This window comes from Ambystoma mexicanum, chromosome 3q (assembly GCF_040938575.1).
Source record: "Ambystoma mexicanum isolate Mex_15411 chromosome 3q, UKY_AmexF1_1, whole genome shotgun sequence".
Lineage (NCBI taxonomy): Eukaryota > Metazoa > Chordata > Amphibia > Caudata > Ambystomatidae > Ambystoma > Ambystoma mexicanum.
This window is the reverse complement of record NC_090926.1, coordinates 131,112,787-131,139,743: the sequence shown is the minus strand read 5'-3', so window position 1 is coordinate 131,139,743 and position 26,957 is coordinate 131,112,787. Positions and strand designations below refer to the sequence as shown.

Genomic DNA, 26,957 nt, shown 5'->3' with positions numbered 1-26,957 from the left:
GTTGAAAAGTTATGTATGGACCTCTTTGGTACAGGAACCCTGTCCAGACTTTTTGTCGTGGAGAGAGCTCACCGAGTCCCCAACGTCAGACCGATCCCGGGGGCAAACCCCCGCCCAATCATAGCGAGAATGCTCAACTATAAGGATCGGGATGCTATCCTACGGGCGGCTAGGGAGAAGGGGTATCTCCAGCACGATGGCGACAAGATCCAGTTCTTCCCGGACTTCTCCCAGGCCGTCCAGGTGCAAAGAAGATCGTTTACAGCGGTGAAGCGCAGGCTACAAGAAAACCAAATCCAATATTCCATGCTCTTCCCGGCCAAACTCCGTATTCAACACGAGGGCAGAACCCAGTTTTTCAACACCCCAGAGGAGACAAGCGACTACCTGGATCGCTCCGGCTGTAGACCTGCCACTCACAACGGAAGACCACAAAGGGGCGACAGACCAAGAAGAAACCCGCCGTAAAATGTACCCACAAGATACCCAAAGCGACGATGTGAGACTTCATGGTTGACTAGAAACAACCACCACAGATCGATATCGCATCCGAAGAAGGGATCCAGCCTCCTCTTGGAGGGCCACCTGCGCCCCGAGCACAGCAATGCTAGTTGTACTGGTAACATGGGTTTGTTCATCACGGGCCTGTTGGGGGTTGCCCGTGCAGGGGGGGGTGGGGGGGGGGGGGGGGAGTTAATTCAGCAAAGCCGCCACAACCCGCATACCCCCGTTCCACGTCAGTTACACGAAGAACTATGTACCTAACAACTGTTATGCCCTCCCGGTTCCGCTATGGAAAACGACTCCAGTTGATTCCGCGAGCCCCGGCTCGACATGATTACACTGATCCCTCAAGATGGCATCGGCAACGTTGAGAATCGCCACCTGGAACATACGGGGCGGCAACCAGCCTACGAAAACTAGGAGAATTCTTCAATATCTTCGGAGACACAAAATCAACGTAGCGCTACTCCAAGAGACTCATCTGCTGCCCTCGTCGGAACAACATTGGGCCAGATCATGGGGATGCCATCGGTACTTCTCATCTTACTCCTCATTCGCCAGAGGTGTCGCGATCCTGATCGACAAGAGAACTAATTTCAGCTTTATTGAGTCAAAGAAAGACACTGAGGGGAGGGCACTAATAGTGAAAGGAATAATCGCCGGGAAGAAAGTGGTGTTTGTGAACTCATACGCACCGAACACAGATGGCCCTGACAATTTCAACTGGATAATGTCCCATCTAGACGCGACCAACGCGACGACTGTGGTGTTGGGCGCCGACCTCAATACTACACTTGATCCCAGGCTCGACAAATCCCATAATACATCGGGAAACCCATCTAAGGCCAGTACTCAGGTTCGAGAGATTTGTCAGACCTTCAACCTATCTGACATGTGGAGAAGACACAACCGAGACAGCAGGGACTACACCTTCCGATCAGCCGTACACAACACCAGTTCCAGGATCGATTATATCCTAGCATCCTCCCACAGCCCATTCAAATGGGGTGCGTGCCATATCCTTCCAAAGTCTTACTCCGACCATTCAATGGTTGTACTAGAGGCTACCCTGGCGGGCGTCGCAGCACCTGGCCTCAATTGGAGGTTCAAACCCGGTTCACACAGACGCCGTATTTGCAGCGGAACTGCGACAGGAGATAGTCTCCTTCTTGGACATCAACCAAGGCTCAGTCGACTCGGCGGGCACCATCTGGGAAACACTCAAGTGCTACGTACGAGGAATTTGTTTGCCCAAAGAAAACAGCTTACTGAAATCGATCAGAGGGGAATTATCTAGTAAAGAACTTCGTCTGAAGGAACTTGAGCACGAACTCTCCAATGCCGCAGATCCACGCATTCAAGCCGAGCTCAAGAAAGAACTTTTGGGGTTCAGGGAGACAGCAGACCGCGAATTGAAATTCCTGGGGCGCAGGCACCAGGTCAGACAGTATGGAGGGGCAAAAACCAGGTGCATTGCTAGCCCGGCTACTAACGATTGACAAAGCCCCACCCCGCATTGAATGTATCGCGGATACGCAAGGTCAGAAGGTTTACACAGAAGAGGAGATCTCCAACGTATTCCGAGACTTCTATCAGAACCTGTATAGCTCCAAAGGAGTATCAGATCCCAACGCGATACAAGAGTACCTCAATGACACGGAACTATATTGGGTGAGCCAAGACCTGCGCGAACCCCTGAACGCACCTATATCACTTGAAGAAATCCAGACAGCAATCAAATCCTTACCAAACACCAAAGCCCCCGGACCTGATGGACTCAACGGAGAGTTCTATAAAGCACATGTGGAAATAGTGGCTCCCCTTCTCCTTGAAGTCTACGAAGAAGCGATGGAGCGGGGGAAACTCCCCCCCACGACACGAGAGGCTAACATAATGATGCTACACAAAGCTGGCAAACCTACAGAAAACTGCGCTTCATACAGGCCGGTTTCACTAATCAACTTAGACAACAAAATCCTAGCTAAAATCCTGGCGACCAGATTACTCCCCCTGATGCCGGCACTGGTGCTGGGCGACCAAGCCGGGTTTATCCCGGGGCGTAGTACAACATACGGCATCAGGAGACTATTTGGCGTCATTGAGGCCCTGGACCCGTCGCAACAGGCAATAGCAGTCCTGTTAGACGCCGAGAAAGCATTTGACTCAGTAGAGTGGCCCTTCATGTTCGCAACACTAAGGCAGATGGGTCTGGGCAACTTCTTCCTGAAACTAGTAGCCCTGTTATATAACGAACCTCGCTCATACATCACATTAGGGAACACCAGATCTACAGGGATCACATTGGAGCGCGGAACGAGACAGGGTTGCCCACTCTCGGCCCTAATCTTTGCCCTGGTGATGGAACCCCTGGCCTCAAGGCTGAGAGCCGAACAGTTATGTCGAGGGTTAAAGCTGGGTCCCCACAGACTAATCGTCTCTTTATATGCTGACGACGTCATGCTGTTCGTCAGTGACCCCCAAACCAATCTCAATCCTGTGATGCGGGAGGTGTTAAAATTCGGGTTAATGTCAGGCCTCAAAACCAATCATTCCAAGTCGATAGTGTTTCCCCTGACCCCTTGCACTTTAGAATTCGCAGATGATCACGGGTTTAAATGGCAACACTCAAAGGTGCGCTATCTGGGGATCAATATGTCACAAAGCCACCACGAGATATTCAGAGATAACTATATAACTACATTGCAGTTATTACAAGAACGTGTCCAGAGATGGAAGTCTCTACCACTAACGCTGTGGGGCAGGACCTCACTGACAAAAATGGTTATTCTCCCCAAACTCCTGTATCTCTTTACAAATATCCCTCTACTGCTCCCCAAATCCTTTTTATTAAAATCAAGAGCTTGATCCTAGAGCTACTATGGGCAGGGAAACCAGCACGGGTAGCATACAATACACTCACATTACCAATATCAAATGGAGGTCTGGCTCTCCCCGATTTGGAGAAATACTACTGGGCGGCCCAAGCCCAATTCTTGGGCCACTGGTACTCAACCCACTACATCAGACCACATGTGCAAGTGGAACGGGCCCTAGCCTCCCCCCGACCTATTAGCTGCAGTCATAATAAGCCACATCCCGGTGCCGCATAAAACGCTGAACACAGTCCTATCCACGTATGCAATATGGAAAAAGATCGGTAGCGAATACGGAGTGGCTATACGATTTTCCCCCCTGCTACCGATAAGATTCATCCCCGGCATCCCCCTCACGAATGAAAGAGTATTCCTGATATGGATAGAAAAAATAGGGGTAAAATCGCTGGGAGACCTCTTCCCAGAGGGCACCTTTCTGACCCCTCAAATGGCTAAAGACAGGGGAGGGAACACATCCCTAGATGTCTTTCTCTACTTTAGACTCCGACACACCCTTCAGGGGCTATTTCCCACATTCCCTAAGCAACCCCCCACATGGGATCTGCTACATAGTACTATTTTAACACAAGGTGAGGGTAGACTGGTGTCGATTCTGTACAAAACTTTGTTAAGAGACACCCAGAGACTCCAACCTAAAGTACAACGAAGGTGGGAATCGAGTATACAAGAACCGATTAATGAGGAAGACTGGGCCTATATTCGACAGACTCAAAAAGTAGCGTTAAACTCTAGATACAAGCTAATGCACTTTAACTTTGTGCACCAAACATACTACACTCCAGTCAGGAAACACAGGCACCACCCAGAAGTATCAGCCCAGTGCGAGAGATGCGCATTTGCCAACGCTGATTTTCTTCATCTGGCATGGGGATGTCCCGGCATCCAGCGCTTCTGGACCTCCGTCATACAAATAACATCCGACATTATAGGCAAGCAGATAACCCCCTTACCACTGGGACCGCTCCTCGGCCTCACTAAATATCTACAACCAGCGTCACGCAAGTTGGCGGCACTACTCATGGTGCTGGCACGCAGAAGAATTGCTATGTCATGGGGTCGTGGCCCACTCCCCAAGACTGTAGACTGGGAAAAGGATATAACATACTGCCAAGAGATGGACACCGAATTTACTCGAACACTGCCCTTACATGCACGCCCTCCCGACATCTGGGGGCCATACATCACTTACCTGATGAACAATGCTGAACCCCCAGACTCGGACAATCCGAGCTCCTAACGTGAGAGGTCATGGGACGAAGATATAATTGGGCAACGCGAAAAACTTTCCTTCCAAATCGGACAACAGATGGAGGCAATCAAAGTGACGGTGGACATGGGGGGTGTAGGGCGGCGGGGTGGGAGAAGGGCGGTTGGGTATGGCATTAGACGGCTCCCTGTTGGAGCACTGTTTGTTTGATACAATAAAAAATGAAAATAAATATTTTTTTTAAAAAAATGACTGGTTCCTGGTGCATCTTGTTGAATAGGGGACTAAAGGGGGGGGGGTGCGTAAACAAATTTCCCTGACCATTTTATCTAGAGTCTGATCCCCTTGGAATGATTCTGGGGGTACTTGGAGACGTAATCTTTGCATTGGGCATTCTCCAGTGTTGCGAACAAGTCGATCACCGGGCAGCCCCATTCTGCTAAAACGTTGGGAGACGAGGTCTTCGTGTAATCGCTATTCGTACTCCATGGCTAGTGGGAAATCTCTGCCGAGTAAGTCGGCCAGAAGATTAAGTTCCCCTGGAACACGTGACAACAGAAACCGGTTGTGTTTGAGAGCCCACTTCCAAATGTTCTGGGCTAGTTTGGACAGCCCTGGAGCGCAAGTGCCCCCTTGCTTGTTCAGAAAGTACATGGCCGCAGTGCCGTCTGATGATCAGGACAGTCTTTCCTTGCAGTTGGGTCTGAAAAGCTTTCAGTGCTTTGAATACTGCTAACAGTTCCAACAGGTTTATGTGGTTGGATGCTATGACTGACGCCAAACTGTGTGTGCTGTGTTGAAGCAGGCGAACTCCCCACCCTGTGAGAGATGAATCTGTAGTTAAGAGTGGCCTCCATTGTGGGGGTGGTGAAGGATTTCCCCTTCAAGAAGTTCTCCCTTGACCACCACTGTAGCAAGAGAACGAGGGCTGGTGAGACGACCACTACATCGTTCCATTGTCCACTGGCCTGACACCACTGGCTGTTTAACCACTCCTGCATTGGATAAATGCAGCACGCCATCATTCCCAACAGTCGCATAGCTTTGCGTACCGTCACCTCTCGACTGGCTACATATTGAGGGATTTGAAACAGCATGTTTTGGACCCTCTCGTTGGCGGGGAAGATGAGGCCATCCTTTGTCCGAATTAGAGCCCCTAGGAACTGCTTGACCCAACTGGGGTCTAGGCTGGATTTCTTCTAGTTATGGGAGAATCCCAGCTGAATAAAAGATCTATAGTCCTTTGGGTATTTGACAAGCGTTTCGTAGGAGTCCCCTGTTATGAGCCAGTCGTCGAGGTAAGGATAAACTGGAATGGATTGCCTGCGCAGTTGTGCTGCTGCCACTACCTTTGTAAATACCCTTGATGCAGAGGCTATGCCGAAGGGTAGTACTTTGAACTGATAGTGCTTGTCTTTTATCATGAACCAGAGTTATTTTCTGTGCGCCGGCAACATTAAAATCTGAAAGTATGCATCTTTCATGTCCAATGTTTCCATGTAATCCCCTGTATTCCATGTAATCCCCTGTAAGCAGGGGAATTACCTCTTGCAGAGTGACCATACAAAACTTTTGGGGCTTCACAAATGTGCTCGCTGGGCGCAAATCTAGTACAGATCGTATGGTGAGATCTTTTTGAGAACAAGGAAGTACATTGAATAATACCTTTGTTTACCTGCAGAAGTAGTAGGACCTCTACGGCGCCCTTTTCCTGCAGGATATCAACTTCTTGTAGCAGGATGCGCAGATGTTCTGGCGTCAGGCGTCTTGCTCGTGGCTGTCTGAACTGGGGGGGGGGGGGGGGGTCTGGCAGAATTCTATGCAGTACCTGTGGGCAACAGTCTTTCGCACCTACTGGTCTGTAGTTACTCCCTCCCATGCTTGAAGAAATGTTAGCCGGCCCCCGACCGGGGATGCATGGGAGGGGACCCGGAACTGAGGGTCATTTCTGGCCCGAGGCCGGGGAGACTGGAGTAGAATTACAGCCCCTTCCTTTACCACGTTCTTGCCCCCTCGTGGGGTATGGGGTGGTGTAGCCGCTGGTTCCTTGGGGAGAGGACGAGGTATTTCCCAAGCCGTATTGATTTGGAGGGAAACGTTAGCCACGAAAGGAACGTCTATTCCTGCTCACCCTTTGTGAAGGTTTCTGGGTGATTTGATCCAGAGTCTTAAGGGTGCTATGCTCCTTTCTTGCAGTTTCAAGGGCTTCATCCACTGTCTTTCCAAATAAATTAGGTTCTTCCACTGGTTTATTTATAAGTGAAGCTTGTGTTTCAGGCTTGAAACCAGAGTTCCTTAGCCATATGTGCCTTTTCAGGAGGGTACCCTGAGCCAAAGACCTTCCAGCCGTCTCTGCTGCATCTGAAGTATTTAGCATACTTTGGTTGACTTGCCTACCCTCTGCCACTGTTGAGAGCAGACAGGCTTGCAGCGGTTCAGGGACTTCTTGAAAGACCTCCTCTAGCTTGGCCCATTGTGCATCAGCATAGCTGGCCAACAAAGTTGTATTGTTGGCTATGCGAGTGGAGTAAGCTGCCGCCACAGTGATCCTTTTCCCCAGAGCGCAAGGTTCCTTAAACTCCTTGTCAGGGGGTGCTTCCCCAGTAGATCAGGGAACCCATGCTCTTTTCCTGGTAGTTACACCCAGTGAATCTGGAGTAGAATGACCCCCTGATGTAGAGGGGATCTGAGCGGGAGGGTCGAAAAAGTTGCTCTACCCTCGGATTCACTGCTCTAGTAAGGGCAGGTGTTAATAAAGAAGGGGCCAATCACTTCTTGATTGAATTTGGTAGATTAATAGCTTGGCAGGTGTTTTTTCTTCAAAATGTCCTCCACAGAAATCAGCCTCTGGAACAGCTTCCTGGGTGGCAATATTAAAATGTTCAGCTGCTTTTCTCAATATGGTGTTGAAAGCCATTTGATCCTAGAGTGGGGGTGGTTGGAGGGGAGTCCAAGCACAAGGCATCAGGTTCCTGTGTTGGAGTCGGTGGCTGCCAAGGGTAATGATCAATGGGTCTGGTCTACTCCCCAAACCCTCAGTGGGGTTCAAATGAACCTCCTTAGAGTCAGCAAAAAGATCTTCATCCTGAGCCTCTTCCTCAGTGAGGTCAAATGTATCCCTCTTCTACATACTGAGTAGGGTCAAAGACCCTCTGCAGCTTGGCCACAGGGACAGGAGTATTTCCCTCTCCAGGTCTCTTTGGTTTGGACTTCTCAGAAAGTTCTAGTCTGTCCATGCATACTTCACATTTTTCTCTGGTCCAAACAGATGAACCAGAGCAGTCCAGGGGTGGAAAGGGCTCTTCTAGTGGATCTTCTGTCGCCAAACGTCGAGATTTCTTCTTGAACGTCGAAGAAATCCCTTCAGGGCCTTCCGAAAAACCTTTTTGCGGTTCTGGCAGTTGACGCGTGTCCTTTTGTTTGTCTGTGGGCCTTACCATAGGTTCCAGTAAATCTTTCGGACTATCTCTGGATTTCGACGAATCCTTGTGTTTGTCCTTGGGTTTCAATGAATCCTTGGACCGCGGCTTGTGAAAATCCACCGAAATGATCCTGGCGATGCTCTCTGTAATTACTTCAAAATCAGAGAGTTCTAAAGTTTGGGCCTCCGGTTGCGCAATTACATTTGGTGGAACCGGGGCCTTTTCAGCCGTGGACACCTTCCGATGAGTCTCGACGGATTGCTGGATATTGGGGCAGCACCCTTTTATTTAGAAGGCCCAGTCGCAAAATGCACCTGTGGTTGCATGGAGGGCTGCTGACCCGGACGGTCGGCAGGCAGGGCCGAAGTTTTCGGTGTGCCCGTTGGCGCTATGGACTGCTTCGTCGAAGATGTCCCTGGGGTTGTTTCTTTAGTGTGGGGAACATATGCGTCTTTGTTGCCGGGGTGTACCTTCCCCATAGCAAGACTTGCGTCTTTCCTGGCGGGGCCGGGGACAGACTACGCGGAGCGAGAATGCTCTGCCGAGAGGTCAATCACCTCCGGATCAGAGGCTTGTTCGTCACTCAGCCCCTGGTCACAATCGGCAGTTGTGGCAGCGGGAGAACTAGCCTCGGCCCGTGACATTCTATAGGCCGCCCACCGCTTAACACAGCGCTCCTTGAGTTTTCGGGCACAGGAGCTTGCAAGCCACACAAACCGCCTCGTTGTGATTAACGGGTAAACACTGGTTACATTTACGAAGTTTATCCTCCCAAGGGAATTTGGCTTTGCAAACAGGACAAAACCTAAATGGAGTCCTCTCCATAGCTGAGGAAATAAATGGTGACAAAGACCCAGGGAACAAAGGATTGGCATTCTCAGAAAGGGAAATGTCCAGCCCAACCCCACTCTCCCTACTGTGTAGGCCAGCCAGAAGGCCTGGCCATATGGTTTGCAGCGCCGACCGGAAAAGTGTCCGTCAAAGATCCATGGAAATGTCTTTGGCGGAGCCCTGGAAACAGCAGTCGATGGAAGGGATGGTAGGGAAAAGTTTATAACCGTAATATATATACGACCAAAGGAATAGCAATGTGTCTGGACGAGCTCCGCATAAGGCGACCAGTGTGCCGGGTGGAAAAACAAAATACAATGAGGGACCTCGACGTGAGAGGGATTTTGGGTACACTACATGTCACGTTAGGGATAGTGTTACAAGCACATCCATGTCAACGTCCCCTTTCAATTCTTGAAAGACAAGATGTAATACTCTGCGGTGACCACTGGATGTCGGACTACATGCACGGCATGTGATTCCAAACAGATTAACCATCAGAAACAATGTTATGTTTTAGATCTACTGCACCTGATGAAGGCAAGTGTTCCCGAAACGCGTTGTGCTTACCATTTTGAAAATATGAATAAGAATTCTTTACAGAATTGTCTCAATTGAATTGATCTTTTATTCATTTTTTTGTTATAATATATGCAGTGCAATACCATTTACTGGCTGTTTTTTCAGCACATAGGTGTGCAGGGGACGGAGGTTTTCAGGCACCATCTTGTATTTTATTTTATTGTATCCGGCTCATTATCAGGGTAGTGCTACCTCGCCAGCACCCAAGTTCATCTCTTAACACTTCTATTCCCATACTAAATTTCAGCATTACCAGGTGTGCCACTATACATCACTTCCACTTTTCGAATACCCAAAGCACTCACTTTTGAGCATAGCAGGTTTCTACTTACTAGATCCAATGCAGAGCGGAGCCCTATTATTGCAATGGAAATAGACTTGTAGCGTCCTTCTAGAAGGAGTTCCGTGCAGTGCTTTAAGAGGATCAGAGTTGGAAGCCTGTGACGGAATGTTTGCGAGAGAAGAGATTATTTTTCCGAAATAACCTGGTCTTTTCTCCCCTGCACATTTCAGACTTGGCCCCTGCCCCCTGACATCCCCCCCACCCCCTACTTACCTTGTGGCACCACACTTCGCCGTGTCCCTGCAACGCCTATTTCCTTTCACTTGTGTGTTTGGAAACGGGCGCTGCAGGGTCCTTTCCTTTTGTTCTTGGTTTCTTGGGGTGGGGCGCGGCAGGTAAATCAGCTGCAAGGGACACCCCTGCTCACAATATAGTGAGCAAGAGTGTGGGGGGACACCCGCAGCCCCGAAAGGGTGATTTGGTCAAACTTCAAACGGCCGAAATTGGGCCAAATCTCCCATTCAAGCTTTATTTTGGCTGGCTTTTTGAGAGATTCCCTTCTAGATATACCCGTGTGAGAATCAGGACAGTAACCGAGGTGGATTTTGATAGGCCTTTATTATACACTGGTTAAATGTATTGTCTTAGCCACGATACTGAGTCCAGGTTGTCCCACAGTTGCACAGGGGGAAAGGCAACAGGATTTCCTTTCCGGTTGCAGTGTCTCCTATACTGTTGGAACCGGATAGGCCCACCAGTTGCTCACTCTCTCTCCTTCTCCCTGCAAAAAGCAACCATGCTGCGGTTAGTCCAGACCCCTTTATACCCGGTGCTAGGAGGGAAAAAGGGCCAATCAGGGACACTCCCCTCCCCCTTCTGATTGGTAGAGTCTCTAGGCACTCCTCCTATGAAGAGCTGCCCTCTCCCTTCCTCCTCCCTTCCCTTCGTTGCCAGGTTCCTGCTCCCCTTCTCTGCCCTCAACCCCTCTCTGGTTAGTACAGCTCCTGGACGTGCCCGCTGCACGTTTTCCCCACAGGCCCCGCGCCCCCAACATGGTGCTCCAGCAGAGGTTTGCCTCGCCTGAGGCCTCGCGTCTGCAACCTCGCCAGCTAAGGAGGGAGGGTCTGGTCTTGTCTTGTCCAGATTGCGCCCCCCACCCACCCCCCCCCCCATTTGCTTTCTCCTCTGTGTTGCATTCCTCTGACGCAGAGCGGTCGGCACGAGCGTGGCTCTTTGTTTCCCAAGTCCTGCCGCCGCTCGACGTCCGAGGCTGTTGGGACAAGCAGTGTCCCAGGACCGAGCAGCCGTAGCTCCAGCGACCCGAGCCCATGTGGGAGGGCCCGGCGCTGTGACGACACTGGCGGCTCTGCTGCGGAACGGCGGCAAGGTGCCCCCACTGTCAGGGGCTCCTCCCCAGCACTCCCCGTCAGTCAGCGCAGGCTGTGGCGGCGACTCCACCACAGAACGCCGGTAAGGCGCCCCCGTCATCAGGGACCCCTCCCCGGTGCTCCCCGTCAGCGCGTCGCCGCCCCCCCCCCCCCATGTGCAATGACTGCGGAGTGGTAGGTTCCGCCGTCGCCATTCTCCCATCCTCACAATCCTTTAACAGTGGTTTCATGCGACTTCCTAAATCCAGTTTGCCATTTACCCAGACGCCCAGCCTTTACCTCCCACTGCAGCATAGATCTTAACGTCTGTCGAGAATTGAAATGGGGCAGTAATTCTTGAGGTCTGAGCGTGGGCCAGGTTTCTCAATTGGGATTATATAGGACATTTTCCATGTGGCAGGGAAGCATTCCTTTTGTCTTATGTTCAGAAAAAAGGAAGACCTGTTCGCAGCTAAAAGGTTTTCCAAAGAGTTGATTCGATAGCTGAGGAGCCCTTCAGTCACTGATCTATACAGTATAGACTTCTCGCTGCAGATGGTTTGACATTAAAGCAGCCACTCGCCTCACACTTTAAAGAATTCAGATTAAACTCTTGAACCTAATTTTTGGAATACAAAGATTAGAATTGGTTAATCCATACATTCTCTGCCACCGCACTTAATTTGAAGCTTTCAAATTCTTTACTGAGTAGACATGGGCCCAACAGTTAACTGTAGTGTTATCTCTTAGGCACTCAACATCTGTACTGACTCCGGATGTTGCAACCTTGCTCTTTAACCTTAAAATATAAAAACTTGACTAAAAAGGTCACCTTGGACGTCATTTGGATTTTTTCTATTCTAGATTAAACTAGAGCTCCTAAGTGACCAGATTGCGGCCCTCATTGCTTTAGAACGCTGCTTGGGTCATAAACATGCCAGTTCCCTTTATCCTTACAGATGGAGCTTGCCTTACAACTATTCTTGGACTGTATGGGGGCCAAGTTTGAGGATGTCACTTTTTCTAAGCAATCTAATGACAACAAACCCATTTTATGTTGTAGGTCAGAGGTAAGTGCTCAATTCTGTTAAATCTCTAATAGTTCCTGTCTCCCAAAGCACTATTACCCCCCCCCCTCTGAACTGGCCACGGCAGTCAAAGATTCGGACATCTCAGGTTGGAAGTTCATTAAGCAACTCAACATACAGTGGTCACTCCAAGGGGTGACCACCAGCCCACGTTCCAAGCAGTTAAACAAATTTTTGTCCAGTGGATTTCGCATCCCCCCTGAACCAGGTGTAATTTTCTGGGACATACTTCTCACTGCCCAGTTCACAAGACCCAAAGAATACATACATGCAAACCTCTTGGCAGGCGTTGTGGACGGGTTCTTCAAAAGAGCAAGTCCCTCGTCCCAGATGTCATCCAGCAACAGCACCACAAGGACCGTCTTCCTCTTGGCCTCGCGCCGTTGGTAGAGTAAGCCTTCCTTCTTCTGTTCTTCAGGGCAGAGCTGGAAAAGCTCAGATGCCCTGGCAATCATGGCGTGGAAGTAGCCAATTTCGTCGGGTGGGGAGGCCCGAGGGGGTGGTGATGGAAGGCCCATCCCGTCACCACCGTCGTCATCCGTATCTGTTCCTGTGTCCTCCCTAGGATCACGGGACGACTATGGAGGCTGAGAGCCGCGAGGGCTGGCAGGGCGGGGGTGGATGAACTCTCCTCTTGTTTAGAGGGCTTCCCGACGGGCCCGTTTCTGCTGGGTGGGTGTAGAGGCAATCTTGTCCTCATCTCCGTGCATAAGGTTTGGATTGCCATCAAAATGGCCACCGAGTTGTCCTGTGGCTCGGGTTGCGACGGGCGCGCTGGCGGCTCCTCTTCCACGGGAACCTCGTCGGCACCACAGTCGCCCTTAGTCCTCCTAGTCGGGACTCCTCCCATGGGACCGGACCTCCTCAAACTTCTTGCTGAGGCCCTTCATGACTTCAACCAGCTCCTCCTCGGAGGCTGTATCCGTGTCTGTAACAGCCACCGCCCCCCCCCCCCTCTTTTTCCACCGGGGTCTTCACAGGGGTCTTCTCGATGGGCTGAAAAGAGGATTCCCTCCTCGGTGGCAGGGAACCTCTGGGCCCCCGAGGTCGCCTCCACAGGCTTCGCCAGGGCCACCGCGACTACCTTGGTAGAGGCCTTAGCCGGGTGAATCAAGACCTGCACCACCTTGTGAGCGCTTGAGGCCTTCACCTTGGGGATAGCGGGGGGGGGCGGGGGGAGTCACCACCTCGCTCCCCCTCGGCTGGTTCCTTCGAGATCGACCGGGTCCTCTCCATAAGCTTAGCCGGGTTCTCGGATTCTCTTCAGAGCCAGAGCGTTGGCTCATGGTTGATGGCACCGGTGAAGGTGCGCCCTGCCTGGCAGCCGAGGAGCCAGACCGTTTGGCGCTCCCGGTGCTTTGCGTTTTGTTGGGCCCCCGTCGCCGGAGCGCCCCCACAGGACTTAGAAGACCGCTCAGACTTCTCACCTGCGGGCTCTTTCCCTCCAGCCAGTTGGCGAGACGGGGCCGACGCTCCCTCATAGTCTGATCTGTCGTGTTCATGCAAAACACACAGTCCTTCTCCACGTGCATTTTGCCTTTGTGAAGGCAGTAGAGGCATCTCGAATGCTCGTCCTCCTTGAACACATTCTGTAATCTGCATCCAGGGCAGTTCCTAAACAGCTTGGATCCGGGTGTCTAGCTTCCCCTTTCCTGGCCATTTCCAAGAGGTAGGCCTCAGAAACTTCTGGAATCCTCCAAGAAGCGTAACCCAATGAAAACTTCGGCCTTGAGGGGTGTAGAAATTTCCGAAACGGGTCCCCGTTAATCGGAAGTAGAAACGGTGGAGCTTGAGGCTCGATTGACCGAAAAAACGCAAAATGCAGTAAAAGCTCGAGAGCTATAGTACGAGGACTCCCAACACTTGAACATACGGTAAAAATCTGAGGATGGCTGCCAGGGGAGGGGCTTAGGCAGAGGGCAGTATGACCCAGAAACCAGTGATTGGTTACTAAGAAAGACAGATCAGAAACAAAACTGATACTGATTTTTTCTTTACCGAGGATTCCCAGCCTAACGGGAATATTCATGAGCATGTGAATCCATGCCAGACCCCATGCTGGAGAAACTAGGATCATCCTTAAAAATGCTTTCAATGGTAAACTTATGTTTCAAAGATGCAGACACCCCACATCGAATGTCAGGCTTGTGAAATTCAATACCCACAGCATGGTGCTTAGATGGTTTACCACCCCCCCACCCCAAAACCCCCCAGTTAGTACTTCATCCAGTAACTCCCCAGAGAATACTAACGACATTTGGCTTTTTGAGTGAAATTAAGCCTTTTGGTTCTGGTAGTTTGGACACGTTCAGGGTGCATAGCTTAGCATGCAACTGGTCCGCATCCACATTAATAGCAGGACTCACGTTTGGCTGTGTAAGGGGAACGAGCATACACCACTCCAACTCCCCCACATTTTGTCCATTTATTAACCCCACCCCCTCTCTGCACTTAGTAGGGGGATGAGCCACCCCGTTTGAATAAGGGCATCCTTCCATAGAATCCTGGAGTCAAGTGTTGGATTTACAACCAGATCATTGGGGGCAGTTAGCACTGACAATTCTAGAACCTAGTTTTTACCCCTGCCAGTTGGGGTAATGTCACCCCGCAAGGCAGTGACAGTCAAGGACTGTTACACAGCAGGACGTGCAGAGAACAGTAAGTGTTCTGCACTATGATATTCATGTGTGTCCTGGTGTAAAGATTGTTCCATAATCTCATAAGTGTCGCTCTATGAAATTTCTCCTCCATGCAAAAACGCTACCCATTATCACTCTCTGGGGAATATTCCCAGCCTCAACATTAGGTTTAGGAGGAATTTATTAAATCCATCCATTATGTAACGTAACCATAGGAATTTGACAATTTGTTTTGCGCCTTGCAGTTTTGGCATTTTCACCCCTTTTGATTTAGATTATTGCTTTTTATGTAAGGGCTCCATAGTTGTATTAACCTCTGTCGCAAAACCCCAAAAATTGGTGAACCACTCACTGTTGGTGGGGCCGGGTAGGTTTCTCTCAATAGGTCAACATCCTCTTGGTTCATCATTCAGTACGTTGAAGCATTAGGATAGGCTGCGAGAGCTCAGACATTCCATCTGTTCGACGCATTCTTTGGGAGAAAATAAGCCTCGAGATCATATTCATTTTAGGCAGTGTCCATTTTCCTTTGAATCCCCCTAAATCAATTGTGTGGAGCTGCATCTCTTGTATTCCTTCATATAAAGAAACAAAGGAAGAATTAAAATTTTAGAGCGATCAGCACCTTCTGCACACTGGATTACTTTCCTCCAAGGTGTTGTAAAGGTGGAACATAATGTTTTGGCCGAGGGGTGGAGCCTGAGGTGTATTTTGTCCTCCACAGCCTCCATGACCGAATAAATTGGGCGATATCGCGGGTCATTGGCTGCGTTATTAGCAGCATAGCTGAGCTGATTATTAGGTTAGCCAATTCCTTGCTTCAAACATATTTGCAACTTCTGCACTTTTCCCGCCAGCATCTGCGTCCATCTCACCCTATAAACGGCATGCAGAGTTTGGTCTACGTTTCCACCCACTAGTTGCAAAACAGTTACATAGGAGACTGCTTCACCGTTACAGGGGGCGGTTGGTAAGAGCACGTTGAGCCATTTAAAACATCTGTTCCGCAACTGTGGTTGTCTGTTTGGACAAGCTGTGACGCGAGTACATGTTTATAGCAAAAATTATAAATAAAAAGAAAAATTTCAACATGCCCTCTGCTATCCGCCAACTGCAAATAGACTTGTCTCCACATTTTGCGCTGGGACAAGGTTTTGTAGTTTTAATAGTATCAACTAACAGACTGCCAAGCTCCGCTGCCAGGCAAGGTAGATGCAGCGTACACCAGCGGGAAAGGCTAAAACCAGAGCTTACTGCAGATACACTGGTCTCCACACTGCCTTCATGCCTCACTTCAAACCAGACTACGCCCACTCAGGATCACAGCGGCTCGCCACATCCAAACCAGATTTGAACTGCTCAAAGCACCAGGATCGCTGTTGAACTGGCAAGAGAAGCTAAAACGCATGGAATTTATCCCCTTCCGCCCCCCGCTACCTGTGTCCCCACCCTCCAAAACCCTACCCTGTCCAAACCATAGAGACTGGTTAGGTCACTTTGAATCCTTTTTTGCTCAAGAACATAATGGTTATGGATTGCCCTTCACCCCATTACCCACACTGCGGCATCTTTTTCTTTTATATTCTGTATTCTCTCCAGAGGTGTATTTTCGTAGTGCATTAGATTGTCATTTTTGCTTTTTTACAATTAATTTACATTTATAGAACTTCGATATGACATTCTTGTTGTACTTTGCTGCATGGGTTGCTACACTCAAATTCACAGCGAGTGTATAGTCTGCACTCAGCCCACGTTGCCACAAAAGCCAAAAGGAGGTCTACCTCAACTGTGCCAGCCACCTTTATGATTGGAATAGCCAAGAGACGGCTGAGTAGGTGTTTTAGCCAGCACTCATCCTTGTACTCCGGCGGGGGATTCATTTTGTCACACAAATGTATGCTTTTGTTAAGATTGCTTTCCTTATTTTGGCCTCATGTGAAGTAGCAGGGAAGAATGAAAGCTCAAAAGCATGCAAGCTTAGATTAATGTAGTCTTGCTTGAACAGCATGTTTCTCAGATATTCAAAGGGGTCGATTATGAATTGCAATTTATGGGCATGTTGAACAGTGATAGTGTTATTTTTTGTACTGTGTTGAGCTTTACTGCAACGATAAAAATAAAGTACTTGACAATGGCTGTGTATAAGTTTCACTATTAGTCTTTAGATATTACTCGCTCCCTTCTCAACCAAAACGGTTGAGCCGCTGCAGTCATCTACTATGTCCATGACTAACATAAGGTCCTCACCTCAAGCCAATAATTGCATGCAGAAATGAAGAAGGGCGTAAAGTTAAACACGAAGACCCCCAAAAGCCTGATCTAGCTTCGATAGAAGAATTTACTTAATGCAAATATTTCTTAAAAAGCAAATCTCAGAAAGTGAATAGTTTACAAATCTAGGCTTTTACATAAGGTTTTAGCATCGTGCATTTCTCCCTCACCATCACACATGTTGCATTTCATATATTTAAGTTAACTGGGTTTATGTAGAATTGAAATGTTAATCGACCTTAGAGGTTAAGTTCTTGCGTATACTACCAGCCTGCAACATGTGCTTAAAGAGCACAAACCAAATGTAGGCTACAAGTTAAAAATCCAAATACATTTGGAACCAACCAAAAACGACAATGGGCTGATTGCATTGCAATAGGATTATACAATGTCATCCAAAAAGGGTGACTGGTCTTCTGCTGTTATGGTAATAGTCTGTTGCTGAAACTGGAGTCTTTCAAAACCTGCCACGAACTAGTTTTCTTCTCCTGTAGTACTGGTCTTTGATGCACACACCGAAAAAAAAGACCAAGATCTAAAGGGGGAACCCCTCCCAGCTCCCCGAGCCCACTTCTGATGGCCGCAAACGCTGGATCTTTACTCCTACTACAGTCACCACAGCCAACAGCAGCCCTCGATGGTGTCTAGAGGGCTTTGGAGGCATAGAGGTGCTGACAGCAATGTGGCTATTTGAGCCCCCACAGGTCCTTTGGATGGGGCAGGCAGAGGGACCAGTAGGCACGGACCTCCGGGTATCAGAGTTGAGCTGATGCATCCGGTGAAAAAAGGGTAATGGTGCACAAAGTCACCCAAGACTCATATCATGAAATGCTTCATCCTTGTGGAAAATAGATGAAAAAAGGATCTTAGATGACAGCCTGCAGATCTACTCCCCGAGTGAGGGAACAGCAACCAGGATGGCACTCTTCCATGTCAGTTGAAAATCGCAAGAAACTACTCAAAGAGCTTGTGCCCAATTGATGGGTTAACTTTCTATAAACCCTGTCCAGAAGTGAAATGTTTATGCAGCAAATACTGCTTTAACAATGGTTTTCTTTGGGGTATTGATATATGCGGAAACATGCAGAAGGACAACAACATGCAGGATTAAATTGTAACACTTGTACCATCCAGAAAAGACGAGTCTACCCTAAAAGATTTAGTAACAGATTCAGTCCTCATCAAAAGTCCAATGACAATCATAGTAATTTCTTTTATGTTTTCAGACTTCACTAGCTCCACACAATGGCGATTCTTTTTTCAAATACAGGTGTAAATAAGCTAATTTGGCAGAAACCAGAGAGTCAAGTTCAGCAGTGAAAGGGATGCAAGGCCTAAAGCAGGGGTAGGCAACGTGCAGCTCAGATGTTTTGGATTACAACTCTCATAATCCCCCCATTCACTATGACATCTATGGCTGACTGGATTTGTAGTCCGAAACACCCCAAGAGACAAAAAGGTTGAAGACCCTGGCCTACAGGAACCTCCTTGACCTGTCATATTGAAAGCATCCCCAAAAGGATGAGTTCCCATTCCTAGGCAAGAAGTGTAGTCCTACCTGAAGGATGTACTTTGTGATAGGGGAATGGCACTACTGAAAAACGACCTACCTTTTCAGTTCATTTCCCATTCATGCAGGGTGTGAAAAGCCTGCTTAAGGTATACAGTTCATGTTGTGCTCCCCTTCAAAGTGGATGTACATGAGAAAATACAGCTCGAAGGCACCACTCCAAAAATTGGAGTGGTAATTCTGTTCTCCCCATTGGTTTAAATGAACTGTGGTTGTAGTCTCTGAAAACCTGAGCCACTTTCAAGGAAGGCAAAGTTGAGATTTGAGGCTCATGAAGTACTCCTTTAAATCCAAATGGTTGATGGGCTATGCTTATCCCGAAGGTCCCCACAAGGCTGTCACTAAAAGGTCTTCTAGCGCAGTGTACTTTAAACATCCAAGTTGTGGAGTGGAGGCCATACTGGAAGACTGGGATAATTATGTTAACCAATGCTATTAACATTAATTGAAGACATCAACCCCTGATATATACCCCAGGCTGCACAGACCAGAAGTCAGCATCCAAATTTCTCTTGAGAATCAATGAGATCTGAGGTCTAGTCATATGTATGTTACCTTGCTTGAAGTAAAAAATTGGGCAAGAAAACATGGCAGCCCTGAATGAATACACTTTGTTAATCAACATCATAGGGCACCACTGATTCATGTGTGCATTTTCATTTTTTTGGTGTCCTCTAAGAATTAAAAATCAACGTATAAAATTAAATCGCATTGTAGTTTCAGGGCTTTTTCCCTTCCCGCTCTTCTACTTTAGCACAGTTTGCTTAATTTTCTGTCGTTCCGTTTTATAAATCAATGGACACAAATTGTACCAATTGCATTTTAATTGGCAATGCATGTTTGAGAATGATAGTAACATGGACTTGGTAATTGCTTGATCTTAATTTGCATGTTTTTTTTATCACTGCTGGCAGCACCCTTCATATATTGGGTCACAGTTTATAGTACACAAACTACAGATATAGGAACCTGTACATTAGTAAAAAACCAAGGTCCCGAAACATAAGGAGATACAAACCTTGCAGAATGGGAAAATGCAAACTTACCCAGGTAGTTGGGAAGGGCGATGAAAGGGAAGGTTTAATAAAGTAGGCATGGCTCTTGTTTCCACAGCACATGAAAGGTCATACTGCCTTTCCAAACAACCATAGCAACTTTATTCAGCCCAAAATCAATAACGCTGCAATACCAGTTTCACAAACAGTGCAAACAAGCTAAAGACCCGCACACACCCCAACAGGAATTCCCTACATAGGGAAGCTCCAATTGCTACGTGGGAAGTAAACCAAAGAAGGGAACCTAGCAAGTTGCTATGCATTTCTGCAAAGCCAGTGCTCTTGCCACATCACCTGTAAATGCACCCCAAGGAATCAATTCATACACCGTCTTTATAACCTGGTCAGCATTAGTCAATAGAACAATGCCATCTCCCTGTCAAAGTCTGAATATTGTAGACTTCAGCATTCAAGACCAAGCATACAGAACAATGGAGGTCTAAGACCATTACATGCCATGGATTGGTATTAATTACCTGCTGAAGGGAGAACCACTCAGCAAGTGAGTATACCATTTTCGAATATACATTTAAAAAGAACTACAACAAACCCAACTAAAGGAAAAACATTACAAATGTTGCAAGAGTCAGAATTCGATGGAATCACTCCGTTAACAGGTACACAACTGTAGTGTATAATAAAAATCCCAAAACCCTCAACCCCAGTTAATGGCCTCAATCTCAGCAACCGCTTCAAAATGTCAGCCAGCCTGTTTTGCTCCAATGTCACAGTTGACATCAGCACTCCAGTTAAGGACCCTGGTATAGTGCAAGTAGAATGGAGCATACTGCTTACCGAATCAAGAAGAGCCTCACGCACATCTTCGCCATACCGGTTGCGCAGGCAAGGAGCACAGAACTGGCCGCGTATGCCCTGACATTCCGGATTCCTACAGTTTGTTTTAGTGTCAGTGGTCTTTTGTCTGCACTGATGACAAGTGGAGCCCTGAGATGAAGAAAAGCAAAAACAGGTTCAAAAGAAACAGCTTATAAAAAACTGCCTTTTACCTGCTCCATTTCATTGGACATTGTGCTAGTTGACCACTTGTCTGCAAAAATGCTGGTCAGTGCACAAGGGAGCAAGGCTGGTCAATGCACTATCTCCAACCACTCCTTGTCATTAGATTCTTCCACTTGTTAATTTTTCCACCATTTCCACCCATCTCCCCTACGAGTTCTCAATTTAGGCCAGAGCTATGCAAGAATGCTTACTACGGAGAGTGAGCAGGAAGGTTATATGCACAAATAAGGGAGAGGCGAAGCACAAAGATATATAGTTTCTCCCTTTTGGGGCCGTCTAGATGGTTTTCCTTTTCCGACTCCATAGTCTGCTCAGACAGCTGTTGCAAGTACTTACATGGACACTGTGGTAGATTTTGTCCCGTACAGAAGTAGCAATATTCTTCAGCTCCTGTTGAGTGATTTCAGACACAGGCCTCACTACATGTTGGATTGTCAGGGCACTGGGTCGAAAAGACCTTCTCTTCTTTGGCGCTTCTTCCTAGGGTTGCAGAGGGAAAGAGGTGAAAAGTAGGCTCCAACTGTTTCCGTTCAAATAAACCAAAAAAAAAAAAAAAAAAAAACTTTGTGACTGTAGCCTGTGCCCATCACAGTTTTCACAAATTAAAGAAACATGCCTGCAAAAAAGCATTGGGATAAATTGGCTTCAGCAGGGTTTTAATATTAAAGTACGAAAAAACATCCAATTATAGATCTGTGTTTCAAAACTCAACTTTGAAAACGGACAAAAATTAAAGTTGACACCTTTGTGCATTTTGCTTTGCCTTAATTTCAAAAAGCGTTTAATTTCTAAAAATTAAATTTGTTGGGCTGGTCTGCCACGTTCCAGACAGTCCTCTGGCCAATCCCCAAGGTTGCCTAACTACGCTGGTCAAGCATTTATCTCGGACATGGGATCATGCTGCACATCAATAGGAGAGGGCAGACTGCACATTACATCATTAAAATGAGGTAGTAATGCCAGCTATTGGCATGAAGCATGATACAAGTAAAACATTATTCTCTAGTTATTTTCCCCCACAATTTAACAACATTTCCTAAAGTAACAAGGCACTCCTCCCCACTCTATTGCCCCACTTGCCCTGCTGACTCCCCCCTCAATCACGTCTTTCTGCCCCTCGTTACATTTACCTCCTGCAGACACATTCTTTCCTGTGCATTATGCTCAAATGCAGCACCATCTACACTTCTCCCAGGTCACTGGCAGAAATTGCAACAGATTGGGAGGGGTAAGGTCATTCATGAGCAACAAACAATGGCAACTTTTGGTGGCAGGGGTTGATCACTTCAAGCACATTGCCTTAGGATGGAGTGCACCATCCTGAATGCTAGACTGAAGTACTCTTAATTCAGACCATCGAGCTGCAAAAACCAAACTGGGCAATCGTGCACAGGAATAAGGAGAATTTACTAACGGTTATAGTTTAGTATGGCTGACCACAAGCTTAGGTGCAAGATAGTATGCAATTAAGCAACTTTTCAAGCAAAACCAAAATGTAAATAAGATGGACCAATTCTTGTACCCCTTTTCCTTCTAAATCTCGTAATTTAATTCAAACATTTCTCCACCAGACTAAAACAAAGGTAATGGCTGGAAGTCTTTAAATGACTGCTCTGGGCAACCATCCAGGGCATTTGTTGCCTGCAACGCCATTAGATATGGTATCAACCATATGCAAATCAAGCTTGGACCCAAAAAGGGGCAGTTCAGCCATAAATGCTACGGCACATGCCTTCTGCACAAAACCACAAGCAACCCCCAGATAGGCTAATTGGCCATCATCTTTGATATGTACCTTTGGTCTGTTTCGTTAAAGTTTTGTTACATAATTGAGAGAGCAGCCCTACAAAGGCAACCCTACAAATAAGGTGCATAAGCCACTTTTACTCGCCAAACCCTGGCAAATCCTCCCAAAGTAAAAATACTCCCAACAAAAAATATAGGAAAAAGCTCAAATCCTGCGCCCGTGCTTTCACCCTCACAGCTCCATGGAGATGTTTGGACCACTAGTGTATGTAGTAACACAGGAAGCCAACTACTATTGTAACTGCCCGATTGTAAGAATTAAAACGTGCATCTTTTAGTGTGCATGGATAACTAGGTGCAAAGAAATACACATTACAAAAACATTGTTTTTTTACTCACATAAAATACTTTCATTGGGAACTGGACTTAATTTGAACTCCCTAAAAAGTCATTTTATTCCCAACTTTAAAAAAAAACGCAAGTAAAATACTCCGACTTCCAAATCTTATATGGAGCAATGAAAGGGTATGCCCAAACATGGGCCCCTTGCTCACTGCACCACAGAATCCAAGCTTCACCATAACGGATGCCAAACTCGTCTGGTTGCTTGGGTTTCCCCATGCAGAGAGACATGACTGCTGCCTGTTGACAAATCTGTTCAGATCAATTAATCCTGCAATGCCGTCTATGTTCACTCTACTACATGAAGTTTGTTTATTATATCACAGCTCATTTAGTATTTTAAACTCTGGAATATAGTAATTGTAAAATAACTAAAGTAGAAATGCATTGCCATGATTTGAATGCCACAATGGTTCAGAAAAAAATAATAAATCGCTCAGTATGTAAAGCACTTGTTTCAAAGCTTCGTTTTCATATTCCAGTTTACAGTATTAAATTCCAGTAGGGCCAACCCCACCTTCACTGGGAAGGTGGTAAACCTATATACCATGGTGACCGTAACACTTACTGGGCTGCAAAATGTAAAAATATCAGGAAGCACCAGTCCTAAAAACGAATGTAGCGGGGAACCCATGACGGGGCGCAGGCATGGAGGAAGCAGGGGTTTATGGCTCCATAGTCACTGCAGGCCTAAGCGCCCCAGTTTCGTTAAAACGGGCCCGATAACCGAGCAGTCTGTAGCAGATGATACCCGGCCACACCCTCAACATGTCAGTGTCAAAGTGGGCTGTGTTCAGTTTACAAATGTGGTGCCTGAATGAGAAAAGAGTAGTGAGATCATCCCATGGCAGCGCATGAGGACGTGAAGCCACAGAACATTGCAGCATGCAGGCACCACTGCGCACAACTGCAAATAAGAGAATAGTGCAATGGATGGTGGAGCTATGTTAGGTGTCTCTAGCGGAAGACAGCCTGTCGTGGGGCACAGATCCACAGCCCCAGACAGGTGACCAACAATAGCCAGATGAGGAAAGAAAAAAAAAAAGAAGAAAAAAAAACGACTGTTTTAGCTGGGGGGAGGGAAGGGGCACTAAATACTGCTAAATACTGTATTGAAACAGGCAGGCATAGGGTTTGGGAAAGATCAAGGCTCTTTATTCAGACCAGTCAGTAATGTGATCATTTCAGTCTGAATCTATCTGGAGAGGCATAAGGCAACAGTGCCCAAGGCCTCACCTTTATATTCACAAAATCTGCCTCTCAGACAGTAGAAGGTAATTCAAACTAGGTATTATTTCAGACCAAGTTAGTCCATTTAATGAATACAGCAGGTCTAGCTCGGCTTTGAGATATGCATGCGCAAGTTCCTTACCTGCGACTGTCTCCAGCATGGATCTGGCATGGATTCAAAATATTCCGTCAGGCCGGGAATCCTCGGTAAGAAAAACAGATTCACTTACAAAACTGTCCTTCTCCAATAAACCAATCACTGAGCTCCGGGTCATGCTGCTCCAAGCCAATGACTGCCTTCTCCCCAAGCTCCTGCTCTGGCAGCCATCTTCAGATTTGGTAGCACGCAAAGTGGCAGTATGACCAAGAAGAGCTGCAGAGGGGCAGGAGGGAGGGTTTGCATGTTAATCCATGCCAGACCCATGCTGGAGAACAAGCATAGTGAAGTAACTTGTTACTTCTCCAGCATGGTGTCTGGCATGAATTCACATGCTCATGAATAAATACATGGCAGTACATACATAACCATGTCAGGTGGCAAGGCTCAACAGAAGCAATTACTCTTACCTCCAACAGGCTCACCTTCTAGCCAACAGGTTGCGTAGCACTGCTTGGCTGACCCGTCTCCTCTCCGTCTAGGTCGACGCAGTAGAATCTTGTGAAGGTGTGCGTTGACCACCACGTAGCAACCCTGCAGATGTCCAGCAGGGGCACACCAGACAGGAACGTGGTTGTTGCAGCAATCGCTCGTGGAATTGGCTCTCAGATGGCTGAGCAGCGGTCGGTTTGCCAACCGTTAGTGTGTGATACAACTGGAGAGCCACCTGGAAATAAAAGCCTGGTACAAAGCTTTCACATGGTTCACAGGACCGATGTTCAACCGTCGAGACATTTTCCGGAAACGCTTGTCATAGAACTTCAGAGCACACACCACATCCAGCAAGTGCAAAGTCCTTTCAGCCGACGACAGAAAAAAAAAGGCAAAGGTTGGTTGAGGTGGAATTCTGACAGAATCTTTGGCATGAAGGAGGGGTGTGTCCACAGCACCACCCTTGTCTCGTGGAAAGTCAGAAAAGGCTGCTTGCAGAACAGGACCAGGATCTCACCTACCCTCATGGCAGAGGTGATGGCCACGAAAAAAGCTGTTTTCTGCAAAGAATGAGAGGAGCTTGATGCATAGGCTCAAAGGGGAGTCTAGTCAGTACCACGTTGAGTTAGGGGCAGGCACCTTCACCGGTGGGAATGATCAAAACAGTCCTTTTAGGAACTCCATGACTAGACGGTGTGACCAAAGACAAGACCATCCCGGAGACCTGGTGTAGCGGGAGATAGCCGCCAGATGCACTTTGGTGGCGTGTGCCGGCCCAGCCTTGCCAAAGAACAAGTACAGAAGGATCTGAGGGGCTGTGACCCTCAGAAGGTTCAACTCCTGCACCCGCAGAAGTTACGAAAAACGCTTCCACTTGTGCCTGTAGCTCAGTAGAGTACGCTCTGTCCCTGGCAAGGACTGCTCTGCAGTCCGCCGGTAGCTCGTATCAACCGAACTCTAAGGCTGCAGGAGTCAGGCCTTCAGGTTCAGCGATCCTGGGTCGTGAGTGATAGAGTCAACGTTGACAGGCTGAGAAAGTCTGGGTACCAAATCAGCCTCAGCCATGCCGGGGCGATTAGTAGCATTCTGCATCAGCACCAGGAGAGGCAAAGGCGGGAACGCGTACAGGAACAGGCCTTCCCACGAGAAGGAGAACGTGTCCCCATGCTCCCCAGCTGGTGGAACCTACTGGCAAATCTCTGGCATTTGGAGTTTGTCGCTGTCGCAAACAGATCGATCTGTGGTCTGCCCCCACCTGAGAAAGAAGCCGTCTCCTTGATCTTCCCGAAGCCCCCATTTGCGGCAAGAGCGCAGCTCCCTGCTGAAGGAGTTGGCAATTGTGTTCTCAACTCCTGCCAGGTGAAAAGGAATTAGCAACATACCCTGGGCGATGGCCCAGTGGCACAGGTCCTGCGCCTTTCGAGAGCGCGCTGGGGATCTGGTGTCCCACCCCCCCCTGCCTTCCTGATGTAGAACATTGCGGTGGTGTTATCCGTGGAGACCCTCACCACCTTGCCCATCAAGGATGAAAGGAACGACTTGAGGGCCCAGAACACTGCTAGCGGTTCCAGGACATTGATGTGGAGCCCCTCTCCTCTGGTAGCCACAGGCCACTGGCGTAGAGACATACAGTGTGGGCTTCCCAGACCTCCAGGAAAGCATCTGTGGTGACAGTCTCCTGGTATGAGGGCTCTAGAAATCCATGCCCCCCAGCAATGTTGGCGCGCACACCCCACCACCTTATCGCTAGACAAAACTCCTCTTCGAGAACAATCCTGTCTGCGGAGCTTCCGGGCACACCGAGCATCCAGGAATTCCTGAAGGTGTTGCATCCGCAACCTGCCAAGCCTCATCAGGTAAATACACAATGACCTGCTGAGCAGAGGCTTGGACGGACTGCACCACGGCAATCTTCAGTGCAGATAGCCGTTGCATCTTGCTCAAAATGGCCACGATTCTTTCTTCGGAGGGGTCCACCAGGCAGGAGACTGTTGAGCCTGGACCCCAGAAACAGCACGTTCTGTAATGGAATCAAGCAAGACTTTGGATAGTTCATGGAGAACCCCAGATCCATCAACAGCCGGACAGTCTTGTCTATGTGTTGGACAGATTTCCCTCGACTTGTCATGGATGCGCCAGTCGTCTAGGTATGGGTACACATGTATCCATGGCAGATGTAGATGGGCCACCAGTGGTGGCCGGCACTTCGTAAACCCCCTGTGCGCCGACTTCAGTATGAAGAGAAGGGCTTTGAATT

The 26,957-nt window shown here is 48.0% G+C and overlaps 1 protein-coding gene across 2 annotated transcripts in view; it reads right to left on the bottom strand.

The window, feature by feature from the left end:
- Window positions 1-26,957, bottom strand: part of LOC138582215 (cell division cycle-associated protein 7-like) — a 263,872-nt gene that overhangs the window by 125,486 nt on the left and 111,429 nt on the right. For both annotated transcript variants that reach the window (XM_069653311.1, XM_069653312.1), the window contains exons 6-7: window positions 21,070-21,213; window positions 20,509-20,658 (exon numbers count right to left, since the gene is read on the bottom strand). In XM_069653311.1, coding sequence (XP_069509412.1) covers window positions 20,509-20,658; window positions 21,070-21,213 — 294 coding nt within the window. The remainder of the gene's footprint in view (window positions 1-20,508; window positions 20,659-21,069; window positions 21,214-26,957) is intronic.